Genomic DNA, 23,959 nt, shown 5'->3' on the forward strand with positions numbered 1-23,959 from the left:
TTTCCGTGTTGGGGTTGTCATATCTGGTTCTTTTAATCTTACTTCAGCACTGTTAATGGGAGGTTTTATGATTTTAGACGAGTCTACAATATCTAAATGAGGACATGAAAAAGTGTGCAATAATTAGAAAAGTCTCAATGCTTTACATTTACTGTAGATTCAAATGAATTTTTGACTGTCTAAGCATTTTTGTATCTACAGTTTCTGACCTGTCCTACTAATGTTTTTTTTTTTTTTTTACATCATGCATGATCCAATAATCACGCAAAGAGCAAGTAAAGCCACAGAGAGGCAGCAGACCTTTTGTTTTATCCTAACATCCGGCCTGATACCGATCTGCTATATTCCACCTCCCGTGGGACCAGATGATTCAACTGAAAAGAACAGACTCTTTGCAATTTGATTTGCTTCCTAACGATTTGTGGACGTCAGGAAATAGAGCCAACAAAATCAGGACTTGATTACTCTCCTGAAATTATCGAGAGCAGGCTGAACGATAGTTAGGCTTAATGAGCAACAACTCCATGCACCAAATCGGAAGCAAAAAGCTCTGTTCATTATGTTTGATAATGTAAATTGTGTTTCTGTTTTTTTTAATTTCAAGTTCATAATGTAATTGACTTTATGATGCCATAGTTCTCGGTATTGTTCAGGTTTCTGCATGGTTATTTTAAGACCAAATGTGGCAAGAATAAATTATATATTTATTTTATTTTAGCCTGATTCCATAGTAAACAAACACTGTGCCATGCATGCTTTCATGTTAATGCTGCCATTTGATATATTTGCTGGCTATTGGAGTCCATCCCAGTGCTTTGATGACTTGACGGTGTTTTCTGCATACTTGATCTGCTTGAGTGCATTATGTGGTCTGCAGAGTAAGCAAACCTGCACACTTGATATGTGTTGATGCATTCTCCAAAGCCTGGGAATGCTGAGCTAAAGCCTCGCTGACTCACTTCCACCAAAGACATGTAGGCGTGCAGGCGCTGGATGGATGGATAGATAGATACAGGCCTGTATGTATATATTTATCTATCTAACAAATTATTATGCACTTTTCTGTTTATTTAGGTGACATTTGCTGTATTTGTGTAGTGTTATAAAAACAGATAGATAAAAGATATATGTGCAGATGTACCAATGCTATGCAAGCAATAAATGTCACCTCTTCAACATCACAAGTCTTTGTACCTTCATTATAACGCTATCTGTCAGAGGATATACAGTATTCACTGGTATCTGGTTTATGTACAATTCTGCATTCAAAACTTTAAAAGTATTGAAGAATGTTGATGTGACAAACTTAGAGGTGAATTCGCCCCCCTCTAGTTTCCAGAGCAATTTGTTTCAAAAAGATGACATATTTAGCATAGAATAACAACACTTTTAATTGGTTGTTTGTATGTGTGTGTGTGAATATGAAAATAATTATGCAATTTTTCTTGTTAAATTGTAAAATAACTTGTATGCATTACATCTTTGTAATATCTTAATGGTGTGATGGGACTTTGAAATCACCACATTTTAACATCGAATGTTGAAAATGAGGATGAGAACGATGATGATGATGATGATGATGGTGATTTGTATTCAGCAGAAATTCACAATGTTCCTTCTTTGTGCTGTTTGTATTTGAGGCTTGTACATCATCTTCCAAACAATCAGTTAGCCGTCTTCATCTGAAATCTGGGTCATGGGATCACGGGCAGGGTACACCCTGGACAAGTCGCCAGTCCGTCACAGGGCCACACATAGACAGACCCACTCACTCAGACGGACAACTTTAGCGTAATCAACTCGCCTACGCTGCACGCCTTGTGGGTGGGAACCCGGAGAGAACCCACACAGACACGGAGAGAACATGCAAACTCCTCACAGAAAGGCCCCAAGTCGGATTAGAACCTGTGACCTTGATGAGGCCGCTGTGCTGCCCAGTTAGTAGTCTTATTTTGAGGAATGATTACCATATGGGCGGTGACAGGTTTAGATAACAGCAGTGAATAAGTAACCAGCTGGTTGAGATTAATCTGGTTTTAAGGCGATAAACATTTTGGGTTAATCCTGATCTCTATATACGCGTTGTATTATCTGCTGTTGGCAATGTGGCTAATGTAAATATCTGTAGACAACTGGGTGGGTGGAGGCCGAAGGCGCTGTTCCACTGCGCCCTCTAGTGGCCGGCTGCGTTTCTCTCCGCCGTTTAGGGAGGGGCCGGGCGCAGAACCGCAGACGCGCTCCTAGAGGCACTTTACATCGCACCGACAGGGGCGACCGACCATTCCCCGAAGCTTCCGTCCAGACGAGGATCGCCGCAGCATCCGTAAGGAGGAGACACGAATAATTAAAGGTCCATTTGTCAGGTGGAATCAGGACGGATCATGTCTTATCAAGGAAAAAAGAACATCCCAAAGATCACAGTGAGTATGAGGAGTTAATTACGCTTCAAATTACTGGTGGGACTCTGTGAATTACCGCGTTTCGCCGGCGGCGTCGCAGAGGCGGATGATGATCAGATTTATTCCATCAGCGCGACGCAGCGCTGGGATTCCTGCTTTTTATTTTAATTATTTATTCTCAAAAATGGAAAACATAAAATAAAAAATACGCCCCGCGAAATGACACGACTAACTGTCCCGGTGACGGCCGGGCTGGGAGACGAGGCGTTTTCTTAAAGGTGTCCCGCATCTTCTTTGTTGAGGGGATCCATGCGTGCGGGGCCGGCTCGCCCATAAAAAAAAAAACAAAAAAATCACTGTCGTGTTCCTGCTGCGCGTGCATTTCCAAAGCGCACTTATGTGTACAAAAGTATCGGTCCCTCCGTGATATTTTTAATGTCGTTTATTAAGATGTATGTACAAAATGACATCAATGCATTAATTACCCACATATGCGTATTTGTCTTTTCCCCGCACAATAAACGATTAAAACGATTTCGCCATTTCTCTCAAATATACTTTTTTTTTAAGCGTCATGCTTTAATTTAGGCCCATTTTAATGAATCTTTAGCCTTATTATGTTCCCCTGAGCTCCCATTTGGGGTCATAAATGAGCAGTATAAATTCTTTACTGCAAATCATCTTAATTTCTATTTTTACTATTGGGAGATCTTATTAATATTTGTGTCCAGCATGCAATCTGTCCCCTGCAGGCTGCAGATGTGTTCACATTGCAGGCCGGCACGGATGAGAAACGCCCGATTGTGCTTTGCTGTGATTATCTGGCCCCATAATGAAGCGTTTGTGTTCCTGCATCCCAGGAGCGAGAAGGATTCCGAGTCTGGTCGGACCATCAGGGGTGGATTTTGGGTCTAATTCATGTTACGCAGTCAGTCAGCTGGTTGTTGGTGTGCATTACAACTGCAGAGCTCTTCTACTGCCCCCCCTCTAGCCCCCCCTCTTCTCTCTGTGTGTGTTTGTTCCAGTTCATCAGCTGCAGTCAGGGGTGTGTTTCAATAAAGTGGGAGACACAGCCTTTGTGTGTGTCCCCGTCCCCCCCCCCCCTGGCATGACCTCAAATGGGTGAATTGGGTAGAATGGCAGCTTTTCACTGCTCTTAAAGGGGTCTTGTTTCTAGGATTTGCTAAAATGAGCCAAACATAACATTTCTTAATTTACATATATAGATATATATAGCACCACTCAAGGGATGGAGTTTATTTTTATATTATTGAATATTTCTCCTGAAATGGAGAAGACTTTTATGTAAAAAAAAAAGAATATATATATATATATATCCACAGATAAGATCAAAAAGGTTGACTACAACAAATAGTCTCACAAATATAAGATTTGTTTACTGCAATTTCATTTGAAAATGAGTCATGGCTTGAAATGCCACATTATTTTAAAACTAAGGCTCCACACGCGATGTGAGAAGCACATCACGCTCCCCACTGCCATCCATAACTAATCAGTAATAGTTGCTATTTTATTTCCTTGTTGATTTTGTATCTCCCCCCCCCCCCCCCCCACAAAAAATCTACTTGTGTCGACGTGAAATAATCCTCAGTAATCTTGTCCACACAAAGGGCATGAAATACTGGGTCGGTAAACAAAGCATCAGACTCGCCGACCAACACCATAGACATGGTACCAGTGCAGGAAACAATCGTAAGGATTTGAGTGAGTTTGACCAAACTGCAGTTCTTCTGGGGTGTTGCCGGTCTACAGTGGTTATCCAGCTGGAGGCTCATGGGAAGCCAAGGCTCACTGATGCAAGTGTGGCGTGAAGGCTGGCCCAGGCATTGCTGCAGACCTTTGAGTGGAAATGGTATTCCCAGCAGGATAACGCACCCGCAAAAGCCAGAAATGGTTCAGCAATGGTTTGAAGAACACAACATGGCGTGTGAGGCGTTCACCTTCTCTCAAAATTACCCAGATCTAAATCTAATGCAACATCTGTGGGATGAGCTGGACAAACATATCTGATCCATGGAGGCCTAACTCCACAGCGTTTTCTGCCCCCCCCCTAGACTAGGTGGACTGGGCCTCAAACCCCACACCTTCAGAAGTCTAGTGGAATCCATACCTCAATGGGCCAGGACTGTTTCGGGCAGTCACAGCGCTGCGCCTGATCGGAGTTTAACCCCCTACCGGCCTACCCCAAGGCTTCCCTGTGTTTCCTTGCCCACCAGTTTGATTCCTGCAGCTTCCTGGTGTCTGCTCACTGCATTTGCTCTGTCATAGTTCTAGGTGTGGCCCTTCCTTGCTCTTCATATTCAATCTGTTGTTCTAAGATGGAACATCTCATCAGTAAATCCCCTCCAGCTGGAATGGGCATCTGTTGGAATGACGCTGTTCTAACAGATGGCTAACAGGAAATGAAACCCATTCCCCCCCTAGTGATGGACCACAAAACACTGGGCACCAGTGGGATTGAGTAAACTCTGTGGTCACTCTAATGCTTGTATACAAACAAACGTCTCTCAGATGTCTTGGCAGTTTCTTTTTTAACATATCTGATCCAATCACCTCTTTTCTTTTCTTTTCTTTTCCTTGCATTCGAGAAGCAGCCAAAATTAGTTACGAAATACAAGTCTCATTCTTTTTACAATTCAAGAATGTGAAAAAAAAAAGTACCTGTGTAGTTTTTGGTAAAGGGTAAATATTTGGGCTTGCTAGGCAACAGGGCTGCAGCAGAGGCTGCAGTGCATTCAGGATGAGTCCCCGCTTGCATTGGTTCTCTGGCTGCCTGCCCTCGCTGCTGCTCTCCACAGCCACACAAAGATCTTCTCCAATGTCCGCTCAGCCCTGCTCTGCAGCCGGGACGTTCTCTGGCTCTGCAGAGGGGGCTATTAGTCATTTGTATCCATGTTTAGGAGCACTCCTTCACCTCTAGGAGAAGTGGAAAAAAGTTGTCAGTACATATCAGGAAGTAAAAAAAACAACAACACACATCATGTCCTCTATTTCTGATTTTCCTGCAGGATTATGTAACAGAAAAGGACAGTTTCCTGCGTAGAGAAAAGTGTTTTATTTTTGGAGGTGAGATGACAAGAATTTTCCCAAATGAACTTTACTTTGCCACCAGAAATGCAATATGAGCATTTCAGAGAACATCCTGCCTGTGCTAGTGTTAGTGCATATACAGTATATACCGGTATATAAATATATGTATTATCTTTATTAGTGCACCTGTTAGTAGGCTGGGAATGATAGATAGATAGATAGATAGATAGATATATAGATAGATTATATATGTACAGATGTACCAATGATATGCAAGCAATAAATGTCACCTCTTCAACGTCACAAATCTTTGTACCTTCATTATAACGCTTCCTGTCAGAGGATATGCAGTATTCACTGGTATCTGGTTTATGTACAATTCTGCATTCAAAACATAAAAAAGTATTGAAAAATGTTGATTTGACACATTTCTGAAACATTTGCATCTGGATAGAGTGAATGTTTTTTTCCCTCTAGTTTCCTGATGTCTACAGAAAAACATGACATATTTAGCATAGAATAATGACACTTTTAATTGCTTGTTTGGGTGTGTTTGTGTGTGTGTGTGTGGATGTGTGAGCGTGTGCATCGGCACACCCTCAGTCACGCGTTTCCTCATTACATGCATTATTGTTAAGGAGTCAAGGAAATGACTGGTGGAGGGGAACCACTGGCTGGGTGGGGTATGTAGAGACAGTGTGTGTGTGTGTGATGTTGCGATCAGGCTCTATGGCAGCCTCTCCACCATTTTGACCAGCCTTTGTTTTAAGGCCAAGAAAATATAAATAAAATAACTGGTAAATATTTCCACTCATAATATAAATGACTATGAAATAAGTATTTGATGTTTCTTGTTACATTATAAGAAAGGATAACTTTCAGTATATGCATTACATTTATTCCCATGTTCATCAAACACATCTTTGTCAATTGAGCACACACAAACATCAGACCTATCTCTGGGGACTAAGCCCCTCCCTCCAAAGGTCAGACCCTAACTCCGAAAGTCCAGAATGGAGTCAGTAAAAAATATAAAGTTTTAACATTGAAAACTCCATTTACGGATTCAAAAATCAGTGACAAATACACACCAACTCTGATTCGCTTTTACTTTTCATGCTTGGTGTATAAAGAAAGATACCAAGAACAATTTAGAACCTTTCGGTGATGATCCAGATCACCATGTGGACGGTGGGAATCTCATTAGGAGGGGGGACGAGCTGCTCGGTGGAGGTTTGTGCTCTCCGAGTGCTTTTCTAGTTAGTATTGTGGCCAAGAGCAAATAAACCAGCTGCAAGTCTTCTGTATAAATTCTGCTTCTAAAGATGTCAGACAAAAGTTTCAGATGATCTGAACCACAATTTTGAAATGGTAGTTAATACCATCAAACTAAATTTCTGGTCAAACAGCATGACTGAGGCGTCTATTTATTGTGTGGTAGGTGGTCGTCTTCTTAATGTTGTAACAAATGGATAGCCCATAATACCTTAAACAAACAATAGCAAGGATTTTTGAACTTCAATTCAATTCATGAATAAACAAACAGCTTTTTGCTCATCACAGCCACCACTGCATAACTGTGACCTCATGGGAGGCAACATTTTGTCACATGCTATATTTGCAAGCAGTGTTAGCTTTGTAATATATGCTGTTTGCGGTCCAATGAAATGAGCACCAGCAAATGTGTCATAGTTTCCAGGAGAAGCCATAATAATAAATAGCAGGCCTGCATTTAGATTTATGGAGTGAGATTAATGGACGCTCATAAATCCCCCCCCCCCCCCGTTTTGCTGCGTAATCTGATTATGTGGCACTGACAGATCTCGACAGTTTGGCCACCAATAAGATTTAAGTCATGTGTTGTTGAGATTCTTTGCCTTGATCGTTTCATTGGTGATTTTAGTTGTTGACATTAAAATTATAATCGTCTCCACTGAGTTCAGATCATGCCATCCGTTGACATCCATTGTGTTCTGTACTGGTGGATGAGCAACGTGAGGATAGAGAGTCTAGCATACTGGTGCTGTCTGGGATGTGCTGGAAATGGAAAGCTAATGATTTCCAAATGATTGTGGTTTCCAGCACAATGTTCTGGGCCAGTAGGGACAGTGTATGCAAGTACGTGTGTAAATGTTTGTGTGCGTCAGAATTGCAGTGTGACATGAAGGCATCACTAATAAGTATAAATAATAATAAATGTTTAGTTGGGACCGGCTCTAAGAGACAAGTGCATGGTTCGGATGAGGTAATAATTGAACTTGGTTGCTGCAGATTGATTGAGGTTGTCTCGTCTACAAGACGAGGGCTGCATGGATGGAATAACAGTTGCATCTCCCGTTCCTTTGCTCGGGGATAGGTTTGTGTTACCTGATTGGTAGAAGCTGATGAAGAAGTTCATGAAATCATCCCTACTGAGACCCGTGGGAATAGAATGATCAGTCGAGCTGGAGCTACAGCGTCAAAGCGAGACCTCGGATCGCTGTCGTTCTCCTCTATTAGCGATGATTAAGATGTTGCTCAGAGGGACTTATGAGATGTTTTGATGCGGTCTTGCCAGATTAAACAAGACTTATCCAATTTAGTCGAGTTCCATATTCTCTTCAGCCTCCTGGCTGTTTGCTTTAGCGATCTCGTTTCAGGTTTAAACCATGGAGCGAGCCTTTCTTTGGTTTTATTATAATTTGTTTTGTTCTTAAGGGAACAATGGAGTCAATTTCTCATCACCGCCTACAAGATGATCCATTTGGGAAGGACTAAAGTTACTACAAGACGAGAACAGTGTCCATGTAATTTTCCTTTTGACATCAAGTTGACTGAGTTCGGCACTTTTGCTTACTTTTTTGGTCCTGAAATATTTGAATCCCTTCTGTTTGTTCCTCAGCAAAATATCAGTATCCTTAAAAAAATGTGATCCGTCTGCTATTTTGAATGGAGTTTTCCTCCATGTTGATCAATGTTTGTCTGAGTCCGCTCTGTCTGCACGAGGAAGGGGGCATGTCACGGAAATGCCAATTGGCTGCCTTCCTGCGGCCTCTGCTGCCTCCTCCTTAATAGCGTTAGGTTCTGTTTCATTTCATAGTCATGTACGCCATTGCCCTGTTTCATCAGACAGTTTCCGTTTCTTCCAGGGTCTGAGCACCGAAGACTTGATTCTGTTTCACAATAAATCATGTTTCTTCTTTCTATTTAATGCCTCACTATTATTTAAATTTCTCTTGATTGAAATCAGTAGAACCACACATAAACTGTACATTATAATCACTGCAATTCATTATTGATTAGTAAAAATCATTTTAAAGCATTATAAATCACATATACATACTGTAAATATTATATTAGTAGAAATCAATCAGGTCAAAATGCATATCTCCTCTTATCCAGTTGATGATTAAATCCCTGGCTTCTTTTAATCGATTAGGAAAATAATACCGGATGAATTGATTATGCAAATGATGGTTGCTGGTGTATGATTTTACACTAGATGTGAATGCTGCTTGTGTTTTCAGTGCCAGTAGTTTGCGGATTGTCCAAGTAAGACCTAACATTGCTGTACGATTTCTGTCTGGAATAGACGAGGCTGAAACATTCTCTGTTATTGAGTGACATTTTCAGGTCAGTGCGCTTTGCAGCATGATGTACACTGCTGCTGCGCTCCTCCAGACACGTATTACTGTGTGCAGCAATGTGCTACTGCAGGGTGTGGCTATTTGGGAAGGCTCACAGTTTTCACAGCGCTTCAGCACCGTCACATAACGCACACATGCATGAATATGAGAGCTCTCAGTCTGAAATCTGAGTCACATACCAAACAAGCATTAGACTTTATTCATCTTCTTTTGGGGGGAGGGGGGTAATACTGACAAAATAAATGAAGAAACATGCTATGGAATGCTACTCCTATATTTAGCCAATGAGTGATATCATTGGGAGCACGATGACAGGGACATGAATGGAGCATTATGTTATGCATATCTGCAACAATACAAAAAAAACAGCAGGGAAAAGCAGTCAGTTACTTGTGGCTGTTACCATTTCTATTTCAAAATAGGTTAATTATGAATTATGTTGAAGATGTCACAATAATTAACTAAATTGCTCCCTTCAGATTGCGATGAACTGGCGACTTGTCCAGAAAGTACTCTGCCTCCCGCCTGTAAGTCAGCTAATCGGTCCAGCGTGACCCGGATTCAGATGAGCGGCTGAAGATGAGTGACCTAAATCATCTCGTCTTCAAGCCGCTTTAAGAAAATGAATGAATGGTCTGTGCAGATAACGCCACGCAGTCCGCGTTAGTTATTCGACAACGATATTAAAAGGTGCGGATGACTCATAAAGAGAATCCAAATACTTTGTCCAAACTGTCCACTGTGTATTTACATGAGCAAAGACTGATGAGCAGTCTTTGTCCCTACCTCAGAGTAAATGAATGCATGACTCATTGTTCATCTCCTCTGGGTAAAGACATCGTCTACAGAGAAACATTATCCACCTCTGGATGTAGGCAGGAAGCAATTCATTAAAGCTTTTAGCCAATGTGGGATCTTGTTCAAAGTAAATTTCACTGATGAATATTTTCTGTCTCCCCTACTTTCGTGTTCCTCCCTTCTTCCCATCTCTTCTCGCAGAGCGACAGGCTTCTGATCAAAGGCGGGCGGATTGTGAACGATGACCAGTCCTTCCATGCTGACATCTACATGGAGGATGGCGTCATTAAGTAAGTCTCAACTGCCCTACTTTCTGCCCCCGCTTCTGACCTTCCCATTAGCTCTCCAATGCTCGGTAGTCATCCGTTTCATTTAATTCTGTCTCAATCCAGAATGAATAATATTGAAACTTCAAGTATTACTAACTTTTTTTTTATTTACAGCGAACCTGTTTTTTATATATTTCTTTAGTTTGCTTTTACTTTATACGCTTTACAAAGATATCTTGAAAAAAAACATCGCTGAGAGTGACTGTAAATTTGGTTTAAAAGAACTGCATACATTTTTGGAAAATAAAAATTAAGAATTCACAGTTTTCAAATCCTTTAAATTTCTTTTTATGTTATTATAACAACTTTAATCCACCAGGAATTATGGGAATCTCTGGTTATGTAAATCATTTTGTGTCAGGATGAATGTGGTGACATAATATCATTCACTTTCATTGTAAATAAGGCCATGGGCACGACACACAATAATATTCTGTACAGTATATACCATCATAGTATTACACAATGATGACGTCCTCATCTGCCCTCCACAGGCAGATCGGTGACAACCTGATTGTACCTGGTGGAGTGAAGACGATTGAGACCAATGGGAAGATGGTGATTCCTGGTGGCATCGACATCCACACCCACTTTCAGATGCCCTACCGTGGAACCACAACCATGGATGACTTTGCCCAGGGAACAAAGGCTGCTCTTGCTGGGGGGACCACCATGATCGGTAAGGGCCGATCGATAGGTTGAAGCAAAGACGAGCAAAAGCTGTAAGGGATGACGAGATGGAGGGCGGAGGCACAGGTCCATGTGTGCCTCGTCGTGTAACTAACAGATGCTGTCACCTCTTGGGTTCCATGGCCATTAACACCGTTTATCTTCTGTTCGTCTGGCTGTCACTTCATGGCTTGTATGCCAGTGCAGCTCTGAATTTGAAAAGATAACATTCACTAGCGGTTGTGCTAACGTGGTGTTTAGAAGTTGCTTTATTATCTTTATTTATTGTTATTGTTCATGTCCTCCAGTGGACCATGTGATCCCGGAGCCCGGTTGCAGCCTGATGGAGGCTTATGACCAGTGGAGGCAGTGGGCCGATGAGAAGGCCTGCTGTGACTACGCCCTCCATGTGGACGTCACCCACTGGAACGATAGCGTAAAGCAGGAGGTGGATAACCTCATCAAGGAAAAAGGTAGGCTGGAGGAGGTTGTGTTTTTGACAACGGTTTTTTTTAGCAGGATTATGGAAAAGCCACCGGATGGATCTTGATGATAATAAATCTGAGGATGGTTCTTGGTGTCACTTGGATCCCATTAAGTATTGAGAGCAATCCGGATACAATCAAATCTGTGTTTTCCCATTTCATTTTAATGGAGGCTTTAAACAAAATATATACAGTATTGTGTACAGTTTTGTAAAATATACATTCAATTCACTCACCACAAATCATAGTCATAAAGGGGTCTGATACGCACTATCATGAAAAACAATTTCTGGATCTGATCCAGAATGAGATCAGGAAAATATATTACATTTTAACATTGAAACCCCATTTATGGATTCAAAAATTGGTAAAAAATTACACGTTAACTCCGATTCACTTTTACATTTCATGGTTGGCGTATCAAGATACCAAGAACAACTTTTTCGATGGTGATCCAGATCACCGCGTGGACGGTGTAAATCCATGCCTCTTTACGGTTCACTCCTCTCTTCTAGGCGTGAACTCGTTCCAGGTCTACATGGCTTACAAGGACTACTATCAGATGAGCAACAGTGAGGTACAATCACTTTTACTTCTTGCACCCTTTGGCTCGGTCTGTCGCCTAAATAAAATAAAAAAAGCTTGCATGCCACATACATTTGAACACTTTCTCATTTCTTTCTCGCTGTGCTGGCAGTGGGAAAGGTTTGGGCCCATAGTTCCCCTTTTGGAAATAAATGCACAAGTTGGCGACTTCCCTCTGTCACCTCAAGGCATTAAAAACAAGCTGAACAATCAGAGATTGCAGACCCTCGCCTCCAAGTGTCCTATCTCGCAATGTTAAAGAATGCTTTAAAAAATTCTAGAATCTGGATTCAGATCCGGATCAACGCCATTCTCAGGGAGGACCGAGCCACGGACAGAACCTTGCTTGTGTATAAATTTCGAGTTGATTGGGTTACTAGTTTTTGAGTTATGCGCGTGGACAGACAAACAGACAAACAGACCCAATTGCAATACCCTCGCCTCCCCTTCGGCGAGGGTAACAAATGGTAGATATATTTACATGCAGTTTGGCGCTAAAGAGCTAAAATAATGGCTGTATAATGTTTGTTTGAGGTTATGTAAGCAATCAAATGAAATAATTCCTATTCTAGCTAGAAGAGTGTGAAACAGCAAAGTCTGGGTCTTAAATGTCAGAAACACGTAGCCTGTGAAGTTCTCAGTTTTCGCTGTCAGCCCGGTTCATGAATGCAGAGAAACAAAAGTTCATGTGAGGCAGAAGTCTTCGCGCTTCTCGTGACCGCCGTGGCTAATTCCGTTTGCTCGAAGCTCACGAGGTTGCTGAAATAGTCCAGCTTGTAGCGCTGATCTCATAGAGCTGTTTGCCATGGCAACCAAACAGCAACAGCATCTCAACCCCAAACCGGTTTAACCATTTCATGAGCTCACGCGGTAATTGCAGCGTGTTGAGCAGGCTTCTGTTCAACTGTGGCGTGAGGGCGTTCCAGTCTTGTTGATGCAGCTGAGCCGGGTTTTCCATCTGAAAAGCAACACCCCCCCCCCCCCCCTCTCTCTAATTTGCCATTTCTTTTGTCTTCATTACTGCTAGCTCTACGAGGTTTTTACCTTCTTGGCAGAGAGGGGAGGCGTCGCTCAGGTCCATGCGGAGAATGGTGAGATCATTGCTGAGGTGAGAATATGTTATTATAACAGCATGGTAATGTCATCATCGCCATGTTTCTGCGGCGTTTCTATCCCGTGCATCCGGCGTGCACCTTTTAGTTTAGTGATCTTACAGTGAAGCCTTATCACGGCGCAGGTCAACCAGCTGGAGACGGAACACACGGTCCAGGCTGAAGGAATGTCCTTCCAAGAGGACACTGATGTGTGACATTAGTTTATATAGGGCTGCACTGTGCTGTAATCAGAGCGCCAGATCATGCCTGGATTCTGTTTCTTTGTGTGTGTGTGTGTGTATTGGATCGGATTTCCATCCTGTGCTTAAACAAGGCCTTTGAGCTCGTCCCACTTTCATCAGCATGAAGACCATCCGTCCAATTTCTTGTAGATGAGACGATCGTCCCGTCTACAGTCGCTTTTCCGCTTTGTGGGTCACAGGAATTTCTGGCGCCTATCCCAGCTTGCTATGGGCGAGAGGCGGGGGCACACCACGGCATCACGGGGGGGGGGATATATATATATATATTTACAATTTCTGCAATGTATTTTTATATAATAACAGCATAAAAACGTTATCTAAAAACAGCCCTACTGATTCATCCGCTGTGTGCGGCCCGACCCAGATGACAAGACGGCGGCTCATTTCTTCACGCTAGCCTCAAAGAAACAGAAAGAGAATATTGTTCTGGAGTGTGACCCAAAACGTAGCACGGCGTTACCAGCTAACGGCCTACTTTTGGTGTGTTTGCTGAACAGGAGCAGGCCCGCATGCTGCAAATGGGCATCACTGGACCAGAGGGGCATGTGCTGAGCAGGCCGGAGGAGGTACCGCACATGCACTCCATACATGTGTCAATACATTAAATAATATTATTTAGCCATAAACCTTTTGAACACTGAAAAAGCCACAGACACACTGACGCTGCTCTTGTTGCATGCATGGTGGTTTCAGACACACGAGACTAGAGGCATTGGTTGAAACTTCCCAGACAGATGCTCCAATTATTTCTTCAACAAATAATCAGAATCAGAATCAGAAGTTGTTTATTGTCAATGAGGGTTCACAGACGGTGAAGTCGTGCAACATGTAACAGTAATGACTAAGTTACAAAAAACATATAAGTACAGAACACATCACAAAAACAGGAGCATCAGTAGTGGATACACAGATGTGTATTAGCAGAACTAAAACTAGTATAATCACGCAGTGCAAATAGAACAGTGCAAGTTACCGTTAGTAAAATGTTCATGAGTCCGGGACAGAATAATTAAGTGTTCATGAGTCTTACAGAATAATTATCTTGTTATCCTGATGAGAAAGACATTTCCGTGTGTCCCGCCCCCCCGGTCTGCAGCTGGAAGCCGAGGCGGTGTTTCGTGCCACCACCATCGCCAGCCAAACCAACTGCCCTCTCTATGTGACACGAGTCATGAGCAAAAGCGCTGCAGACATCATCTCACAGGCCCGGAAAAAAGGTCGAGACCTTAACCCTGACTCTACTCAACATTTGCCATGATTCTGTTAAATGTCAGACACATTAGGCACATTAATTCCTATATGAAATGATGACAGCATCTTTACATTGACATAAAGCAAAGAGGACGTCGTTAATAGAGGAATTGCCAGCTCTGATGTTCAGGCCCTCTGATGCCAATGCCGGGAAGCAATAAATAAATTTTGATAGACTGTGCATTTTACACTTCAACGGACTGTTCCTGTCATTTCTTTACCAGGAAACGTTGTATTTGGGGAGCCAATCGCTGCCAGTCTGGGGACTGATGGGACTCATTACTGGAGCAAGAATTGGGCAAAAGCAGCTTCTTTTGTAACGTCACCTCCTCTCAGCCCCGATCCCACCACTCCAGACTACCTGAACACGCTCCTGGCCAGGTACATGTCGCAGCAACGCCCTCGTGTCTGCCACCATGGACTCATCAGAGAGTTGGACTCACGACACAAAGCAGACAAAATACAGCTAGATAATACATTTAAGCAGAGTTGCTGGATCCTATCCCAGCTTGCTATGGGCGAGAGGCGGGGGTACACCCCGAATGCGTCGCCAGTGCATCGCAGGGCTACACAGAGACAAATGCAAACACTTTTATTTAGACATTATTTATTTATAGTGATTCCATCACCTCTAAGTTGCATGTTTTTGCAAGTGGGTGGAAACCGTAGAAAATCCACGTGGACACGGGAGGAACATACGAATTCCGCACAGATAGGATTGGAACCCGGTACCTTCTTGCTGGGAGGTGAGAGTGCTCCCCATTACGCCACCTTGCCGCCCTTGAAGCGTGACTGATTGCTCAATATTTAGCTTTTACTTTACAACCATTCTCTTGTTCGAAGTCGGTCCCCTGAAATCATTGTGAATTTGGAATCTAGGAGGTAAATAGGAAATTCAAAAATGCCATCTCTCAGGCATTACACTTTTTATAGCAATGTTTATGTCCTTGTTTGTATGCCTTGTCTGTATACAACATTTTATTTGTGTTTTTTTTAATTTAATTATACAGAATCTGAGACTGTTTAAGGGAATGCATTTTGCCACATATTATCTTGTAGGCAGATCAATATTTGTGAGGGTTTTGGACTAGAAAATTAAACTCAAAGTATATTTATATCACTCAGTCGTTTTTGTTAAAGTAAATACAATCCGATTTCAGCCTAACTGTGCGTTTTCATGGTTCTTTGTACTCTAGTGGAGACCTGAGTGTCACTGGCAGTGCTCACTGCACCTTCAGTGTCTCCCAGAAGGCCATCGGGAAGGATGACTTCACTCAGATCCCAGAAGGTGTCAACGGGGTGGAGGAGAGGATGTCCCTCGTTTGGGATAAAGCTGTGGTGAGTTGTTTTTTTTGTTTTTTTGTTTTGCTTTTTTCTCCAAGATAAATAAAAATAAAAAAATCATAAATTTTCTTCTGATTCACTCTAAACTTTTCATATCATAAACAGTAATACCTTGACATACGAGTATAATTCATTCGTGCATTCATCGATGATCTTATTCTTCATCTCCATCGTCTTTTCTCCTCACTGCCATCCTCACCACTCGCTCTCTTTGGATCCATCACTTATTATAAAGAATATATTCACAGATACAGCAAAAATCCCTGAACGAGTGAAACGCGCTTCGGAGCGCTCGGCCATCTAGCGTCAGCATCTGGACGTGTGTTCGTATCTCAAATTTAGACTCGCATCTCAAAGCAAAATTTTGCTCGCAGGCTGGCTTGTGTCTCGGAACGTATGTTGAGGTATTACTGTATATATCTCTGTACATATACCTCTCTCTTCTGTTATTTGAAATGATGTGCCTGTCCTTACAATTTCCCTTTTTGAACCTTTCCTCTCTCACTCACACTGCATTATAAAACTGCTACCAGAGTGGAGGTTCGCACAGCTGTGGAATGCCGTACACCTTATTAAATGTGGATTGGCAGTAACATGAATCTGAAAAGATTTCTTTGAGACGTTACTTAAAAACTTAGCTAACACCAAATTTGTACTGGCTGCAGCCTTTTGAAATGCTGGTAAGCATATAGTTCTCTCTTTTTTATTTATTTATTTATTTTTTGGACAGAGCCAGTCGTTTCTGTTTCCAGTCATAATGCTAAGCTAAATAAATCGCCTCCTGTCAGCTTTGCACATAACGCACACGTACACAAATCTTTGATCTCATTTAATTTATAGCACAAAAGCAAGGATAAATAAAATATTCCTTTAATGTACATATGTGCATCATATCTGAAGTCGTATCATTTGTAATTGGTGATTTCATCAATGGGAATGCAAATATAAAACACATGTAAATCATACATTATAGAAAAAATGCATCAGTCGGTGCTGAGTTAAAAGACAATGCAATCTAAGATAACATAATATAGTATACTATAGTACAAAAACACATGTAGATATTCCTGCTACTGTATATCTACATGCAGTTCCTTGGCACTCCATGTTAAAGATAAGAAAGACCACCGTCTTTTTTTGCGAGATTCTTATTCCCTGTTTTTGTTTGCCTCTCAGACTACAGGAAAGATGGACGAGAACATGTTTGTGGCCGTCACCAGCACCAACGCAGCTAAGATCCTGAACCTGTACCCTCGTAAGGGTCGGATTGCCGTGGGCTCTGACGCCGACCTGGTCATCTGGGACACAGACTCCATTTGCACCATCACTGCCAAGACACACAACTCGGTACTTAATGTGCACATTAGTCAAGTTAATTGTGTTTGAACATGTAGAATTAGTTAATAACACAAGAATGCGCTCTTTATTTCTTAAGTTTTTTGGACAATGTTTCGTTTCACTCCAGACAGTGGACGCATGCCGTGGGGAATGCACTAAGAGCGAGGGAACCTTTTTGAATAATGTTAGTGTCATTGCCTGCTGGCAACAAACCACGAGATCTGTCGAGAAGAAATGAGATATGCAAAATGTAAGTGGGAGAGAGAGAGAGAGAGAGAGAGAGAGAGAGAGAGAGAGAGAGAGAGAGAGACATGGATGACAAAGCTATGAAAAGTGGCGTGAATTTTGAGGGGAGAGTAAAAACAGAACAACAGATAAAGAGAGATAAATAGAAAGTAGGAGAGAGAGAGAGGATGTTAGAGGTGGAAAGGTCACATTTTTGAGTAGCATTCAGAGAGCACTCAGTTCCTCTGAACGGAAATTCTGCAGTCTCAGTGGAGGTTACTAATATAACACACACTCAATGGCGCTCCAGGAACAGTCAGCAGCGACTGATGGGAGGGTTGAATGGGTCACAAAATGGATTGTTCAGATACACTAATAGTTTTATTTCTTTATTTCCCAACGTAATCAGCAGACTTGTGCTGTATTGTCAAGCGATATTTATATGTTTTATACAACTTTCGTTTGACAGTTTCATCAGTGGGCAAACACGGTAGGCTACACAGAATGTCATGCATTGTACCAGATTATGTCACGGTGCCTACCGATGTTTCGATAAATAACATCATGTACAAAGAACAACTCAAACAGGAAACATCTCACTCGCTGTGAATCACTGTCTGAATCAGTTTTCTTATATTATTAGATGGAGAAAAATGTCTTGACCTGGCTGAAGTTTAAAGGGGATTTCCAGCCCTGAGATTTTGGGCACGTATCCAATCTACAACTTTAAAACACCAAATGCACACAATCAAACGAGGCTGAGGTTGTGTGTGCGTGTGTGTGTGTGTGTGTGTGTGTGTGTGTGTGCTCTGATGTACAGATAATGTCTGACGGCTTTGATCAGAACAACAGGCCAGCTTCCAAGAATAACTTCTACATCCTCTGAGACTTAGAATAAAATTCCATTCCGGTCTGTGCTTTTTCAAAAGTCACTCTTTTGTTGTTTTTTTTAGGCATGCACTTTTTTCCCATTTGATTACATTCATTGCATCTAAAATACAGTCATTCCAAAATAATTATCAGACCAGCTCTTTGCTCCAAAGCTTTGTGTTAAAGCTTTTCATCCTCATGCAGCATTCGTTATTTCTGGGATTTGTCTATTTGTGTTGCGTAACGATTCAACGATTTGCACTGATTTCCTCTCCATTTGAAGTTGAGACTAGATTACCCTGGACTTGCAACTGGGCTTGTGACATTCGGGAACTGAGCATTTTCATGTGTTAAAGGGTTAAATATTGAAAACTTTTATCCAATCACAGCATTGCGTCCTCCCTCTTGGACCACCCAAGTCACACACACACACATTCATACGGACATAAGCTGTCTGTGCAGCGAGCCTGAGACATGAGGAATGAGGTTTGATTCTCTAATTACACACACATTAGAGGATTTCAAAATAGGCAGCAGAGCATTTTATCGAGCACAGATCAGGGAGATTCAGAAACAACCGTACTGAGGTGAGAGAAGGATGCTTTGATCATCGATATATGCAGGTTTCTTTGGAACAATACGGCACTTAGTTGAAATGGAGGGATGGAAAGAAAGCACTGGATGAATAATCTGTTTTCTCCAAGTGTTGAGGGTTTGTAGGTTCTTGCATCATGATGTCACCCTTTCATTTCCTTTCCGTCATTCTTCCAAACAAAATGCAAGAGGGGGGAGAGCAGGAGTCCAGGAGTTCAGCTCCCACTCAGAAGACATCAGCCTTAATGGGGTGTCTGACACCAAGCCAAACAGGAGCTGCCCTGTTTACAGGACATTTTCATGGGGAATGCCGACTATGATGGGTCTTAGTTAGTTTTTTTGGAAAACCCACATCTGGTTTGGATTACTTGTTGATGTGGGCACAAAATGACATCGATGAACATAAGGACATCTTAACACATTAGACAAGAAGCAGCAACATGCACTCTGGGACGCACAAGGCTTAGCCGTGACATCACATTTGGCATGCAGTGACTCTTAGTTATGTCCTGTCCTGGCCTGAATTTGGACAGCAGCAGAAATCGGGGCCGTGTGCAGAGGAAATAATCAGGAGGGGGAGGGGACAATCACAGATCACAGGCATGCAGAGAGGGCAAAAAGAAAAAAAGTTCGGAAGCGGATGAATGGTACGCGAGGTTGGACTAAAAGGGTTTTGTAAATCCACCCAAAAAGGGTTGAAGAAAAGAGAATGACACCAAAAGAGCGATAAATAAATGAGGAATAGAGACGAGCTGAGAGAGGAATGAGAATGAAGTAGAGACTCGCAGAAGGAAGGCAGGGAGTACCACGGAGGCGTCCGGCGGCAGCTGGATGATGGCAGCTGTTTGTAAATGCCAAACAGACAAGTGTGAGAAACAAAGTGTTGAAGGAGAAAGGGATGAAGATGCGAGTCAGACATTTCATAGCCCAGCTGGCATGACTTTGTTAAAAGCTTCCATGATATGGAATATGCTCCACGCTTATGCAACGTGTGTCACTGTGATCCTTTTAGGTCTATTGCGCCAGCTTCACCGATTTGATTCGTATATTTATTGACCCCCCCAGTTACCTTTTGCTGGGAAGCAATCTGATCTTAAGTCCTTAACACATCTACGTTTGCGTTTCAGGCTGCTGAGTATAACGTCTTTGAGGGCATGGAGCTGCGCGGCGCCCCGCTGGTGGTGATTTGCCAAGGGAAGATTACTCTGGAGGATGGAAACCTGCACGTCACTTCTGGCGTGGGTCGCTTCATTCCCTGCTCGGCCTTCCCGGACTTTGCCTACAAGCGTGTTAAAGCCAGGAAGCAGGTGATACAAATTTAGCCTCTGTCCATCCTGATTTTCACATTGTACGTTATGTTACATCCATCACTCCCTCGTAAAAGACTTTTAAATAAATAAAAGCTACTTTTAGAAAAGCCATACTTTTATATTGCACTCCCACCACCAAAGACATGCAAGTCAGGTGACTTGGTTACACTAAATTGTCCGTAGGTGTGTGTGTGTGTGTGTGTGTGTGTGAACGACTGTCTCTCTGTGTGTGGGCCCTGTGATGAACTGGCGGCTTGTCCAGGGTGTGCCCCGCCTCTCCCCCGTTGACTACTGGGATTACGACCAGCGACCCGGTCAAAGCGGTCAAGAAGATGAATGAATGAATGAATGAACGAGTCTGACCGAAGTAATAAATACAAATACCCACCATAGTATTCACTGCCCGATTAAAACGGTATTAAGTAACAAGCAGCACTAATAGCCTGTATGTATTAATATGTATTAATAATTAATATGCACGCACGCTATGCCTCATTATCCATCTGAAGGAAATACTGCAAGAGTTGTTGCTGGGTTTTAAATGGGCTACTAAATACAAACAGACTCAAACGCCTGAGTCTGATTCTTGGCTACTGGTGAGCTGTCAAGGCAAATTAAAGAGCAGGATTATATAGGCCGAATTTAGATCTATTTCTTCCGTGGTCAAGTCGTATTTGTCAGAAGGTCCGCTGACATCAAGGACATCAATGAATGAATGACAATAATGGTTCTTTTCCATCTTCTCTTCTTCATTTCCCTCTCCATCCCGTAGCTGGCTATCCTGAGGGCAGTGCCGAGGGGAATGTACGACGGCCCAGTGTCTGAATTCTGTATGTCTCGTGGTGGTACCCCATCTGCCTCGGCACGTACCTCCCCGACCAAGCAGCCAGCCCGGAACCTGCACCATTCTGGATTTAGTCTAGCGGGGAACCCTGCAATGGCCGGTGAGCCAAACCTCTCAGTACAACCCCCCCCCCCCCCCCCCACCCACCTGTTTCGTACCGAATGCATGTGTCAAATCACAGACGGCATTAAATTAGAGTTCATGATCTCTTGATCAGTTTGTGTTGCCCGGTCTTCTCTTTTTAGCTTTAGTGCGGCTTTTCACACTAAGGCAAATCTCAAAACAACATTACTTTTTTAAGTAGCATTCGAGGTAAGAGCTTCGCACACTGCCTTCATGCTTTTATTTGCTGCATTCAGATATTTGCCTTCGCCAAGGAGCTTATGTTTTTGACGCCGCTTGTCTGTTTATTAGCGGGATAACGGAAAAACTGTTGCATGGATCTTGATGAAAAAAAAATATATCTGAAGATGGGCCAAAATACACATCAACTCAGATTCACGTTTACTGTTCATGGTTGGTGTATGAAGATACCAAGAAAAATTTAGAACCTTTTGGTGATGATCCAGATACCCATGTGGATGGCGTTAATCTAATCAGGAGGGGAATGAGCTGCTCGGCGGAGGTCTGCGCTCTCTGAGTGCTTTTCTAGTTTAATTTAATTTCAAGCATGTATTGTTCTATTCAACATCTTACTTTAATCTTCTCCTTCAGATCAGTTGTTCTCCGTTATTATATGACTTGTAGCTCCAAGTCTGCGGGATCCCTCTTTGAGATTCTGAGACTTTTCAAGGACACATAAGTCTTTGTCTGTGGTGGCCTGTAACTGCAGAGACCTTCTCGTGTTTTTGTTTTTACAGCATTGCACACGGCCGTTGTTAGAGTAGTATCTAATGTAAGAGTGCATCTGTTCCATTATGCAGAGCGGCTGACTGGCCATCCGACTGGCCATCCGACTGGGCCCATACGTAGAGAACGCGTCTGCTTGTCCGAGATATATCAAACCCGTGTGCCAAATAGTTTTTGTCAGGCTACCTAACAGTGAAACGTTGTGCATGTGCTGAAATAAAGAAATGGATTAGCTACCCCTTTTAACCTGAAGAGAAACAGCTGTTGCCTGTTTTTGTGGATAAACAGTGGATAAATAAAGTCCGCAGAATGTTGTTGATCAAATGGGGCTGATGGATGACACGTCATCAGTGGGGGGGGGGGGGGGGGGGGGGAATGAGCCACCGCTGGAATGAATTTTCACATCTGACTCCACAAGTTTAGGAGACGGAAGTTCCTCCTGGTTCTCCTGTGTTTATAATGGTTGTTATGGGATTGCTGACACTTACTATATATCAAACGTTATATTTCACATTTTAAAATACCTAGAAAATAATGTATGTCCTATCATGGCATAAAGGCGTAAGACTAAGTATGTAAGGACTGATTAATTCAATCCACGTGCTTTACATTTCAATAATATTCAGTGTTCTTCTGTGTGTGTGTTTTTTTATCTTCCTCATCTTCATCTTTCGCTTCTTTTTTTCCGTCCAGGCCCCTCCATCCCAGATGACATCCCCATCAGGCCTGCTGGCCGGCGTGTTGTAGTGCCCCCTGGTGGTCGCTCTAACATCACATCACTCAGTTAAACAGCAGGAGGATCAATGGGACGCATCAAGAAATGGAACGCAGGGAGAGTGCAGGATTATGGGTGGGAGGGAGGGAAAGGGGAGAGACGGGAGGGAGGGAGGGAGGGATGCTTAGGACCAAGATTACTTAAAAGTTGATAGAGCAAAAACACTGACTCCTCATGCCTTACCTGTCACAATGCTACCTTACGCAAATGAGAAAAGTGTCCCTTTTCCTTGAAAATTGGGAGTATTGGAATATTTCGGGGTGCTAATAAAGAATATATTTGCCGCCAAAGCTCAGTACTCATGAATAGATCAAAGAAATATACTTCTTGGTACTTTGGCAAAGAGAAAATACAACAGTAAAACTACAAATCACCACATGCAATCAAAAGACAAACACAAATGAAGGGAAATGGATGCTACAATCCTGAGAAACATGTTAGAGTTCTTTCATCTTTTTTCTGCAGCCTGCTTTCTTCATTGCTCAATCCCACATTAGCCTTACACCATCATTCGGTACCATCGGTTAGCTCCAGGTGGCATTGTAAGTTGTAATTGTTTTTGGTAAACGTAATGTAGCTTTGTGAATGATGTTCCAGCTGGTTTACTCAACCAAGTAAAAGGTGTTGCTCAAATATTAGAGCAGGAATTCAGTTCAGCGTCATCATTTTTTGCACCCCTGCTCGGTTAATGCAATCCTTCTGGTGCATTACCGATAAATGTTCATCCTCGAAACGTTTCAGCATTGTGGCTCTTTGAAAAAAACACCAGAATAAGAAACTGTCCTTTGCATTTGCTTCCGGCTTATTGCCTGTAAACGTGCAGGGCGTGGCAGACTGAGGCAAACATTAGCGATGGTTTGTTGTATTTATGTTGGTTTAACAACCTTCTTTATTCTTTCTTTAAATTTTTTTACATTTCTTTTTTTAACTGTTGTATACCAGAGAGGACAGGTCAAAAAAATAAGGTGTGTTGTGGAGGTGTGATTTCTATCCTGAATAAACATGAGTTGCAACTGATTGTCTTGGATCTCTTATGTATCATCATTCATCATCATTCATCATCATTTCAAGGAGGACCTAAATTACAAATTAAAATGGTGTCTGGCTGTTAGAGATAAAGAAGGTTATTTAAATATATATATATATATAATAATAATAATGCATAATACTGTAGTACTAAAGATTCTGCAAGGTCCCATGTACATTGTGAGAAAATGTCTCATGCCATCACAGCAATCATGTAAGGATGACTGATAAATA

General features: G+C 42.3%; 1 protein-coding gene across 1 annotated transcript; it reads left to right on the forward strand.

Annotated features, from left to right (window-relative positions):
• The first annotated feature begins 2,381 nt into the window (after positions 1 to 2,381).
• On the forward strand, positions 2,382 to 22,712 carry dpysl3 (dihydropyrimidinase like 3). The gene is made up of 14 exons (XM_068745069.1): positions 2,382 to 2,420; positions 10,076 to 10,164; positions 10,698 to 10,882; positions 11,181 to 11,345; positions 11,873 to 11,934; positions 12,970 to 13,050; positions 13,797 to 13,865; positions 14,396 to 14,516; positions 14,775 to 14,931; positions 15,747 to 15,888; positions 17,071 to 17,241; positions 20,049 to 20,228; positions 21,004 to 21,175; positions 22,618 to 22,712. The coding sequence occupies exons 1-14, from the start codon at positions 2,382 to 2,384 to the stop codon at positions 22,710 to 22,712; spliced, it is 1,728 nt and encodes a 575-aa protein (XP_068601170.1).
• Positions 22,713 to 23,959: the final 1,247 nt, after the last annotated feature.

Source organism: Brachionichthys hirsutus, chromosome 10 (assembly GCF_040956055.1).
Source record: "Brachionichthys hirsutus isolate HB-005 chromosome 10, CSIRO-AGI_Bhir_v1, whole genome shotgun sequence".
In the NCBI taxonomy this organism is placed as follows: Eukaryota; Metazoa; Chordata; class Actinopteri; order Lophiiformes; family Brachionichthyidae; genus Brachionichthys; species Brachionichthys hirsutus.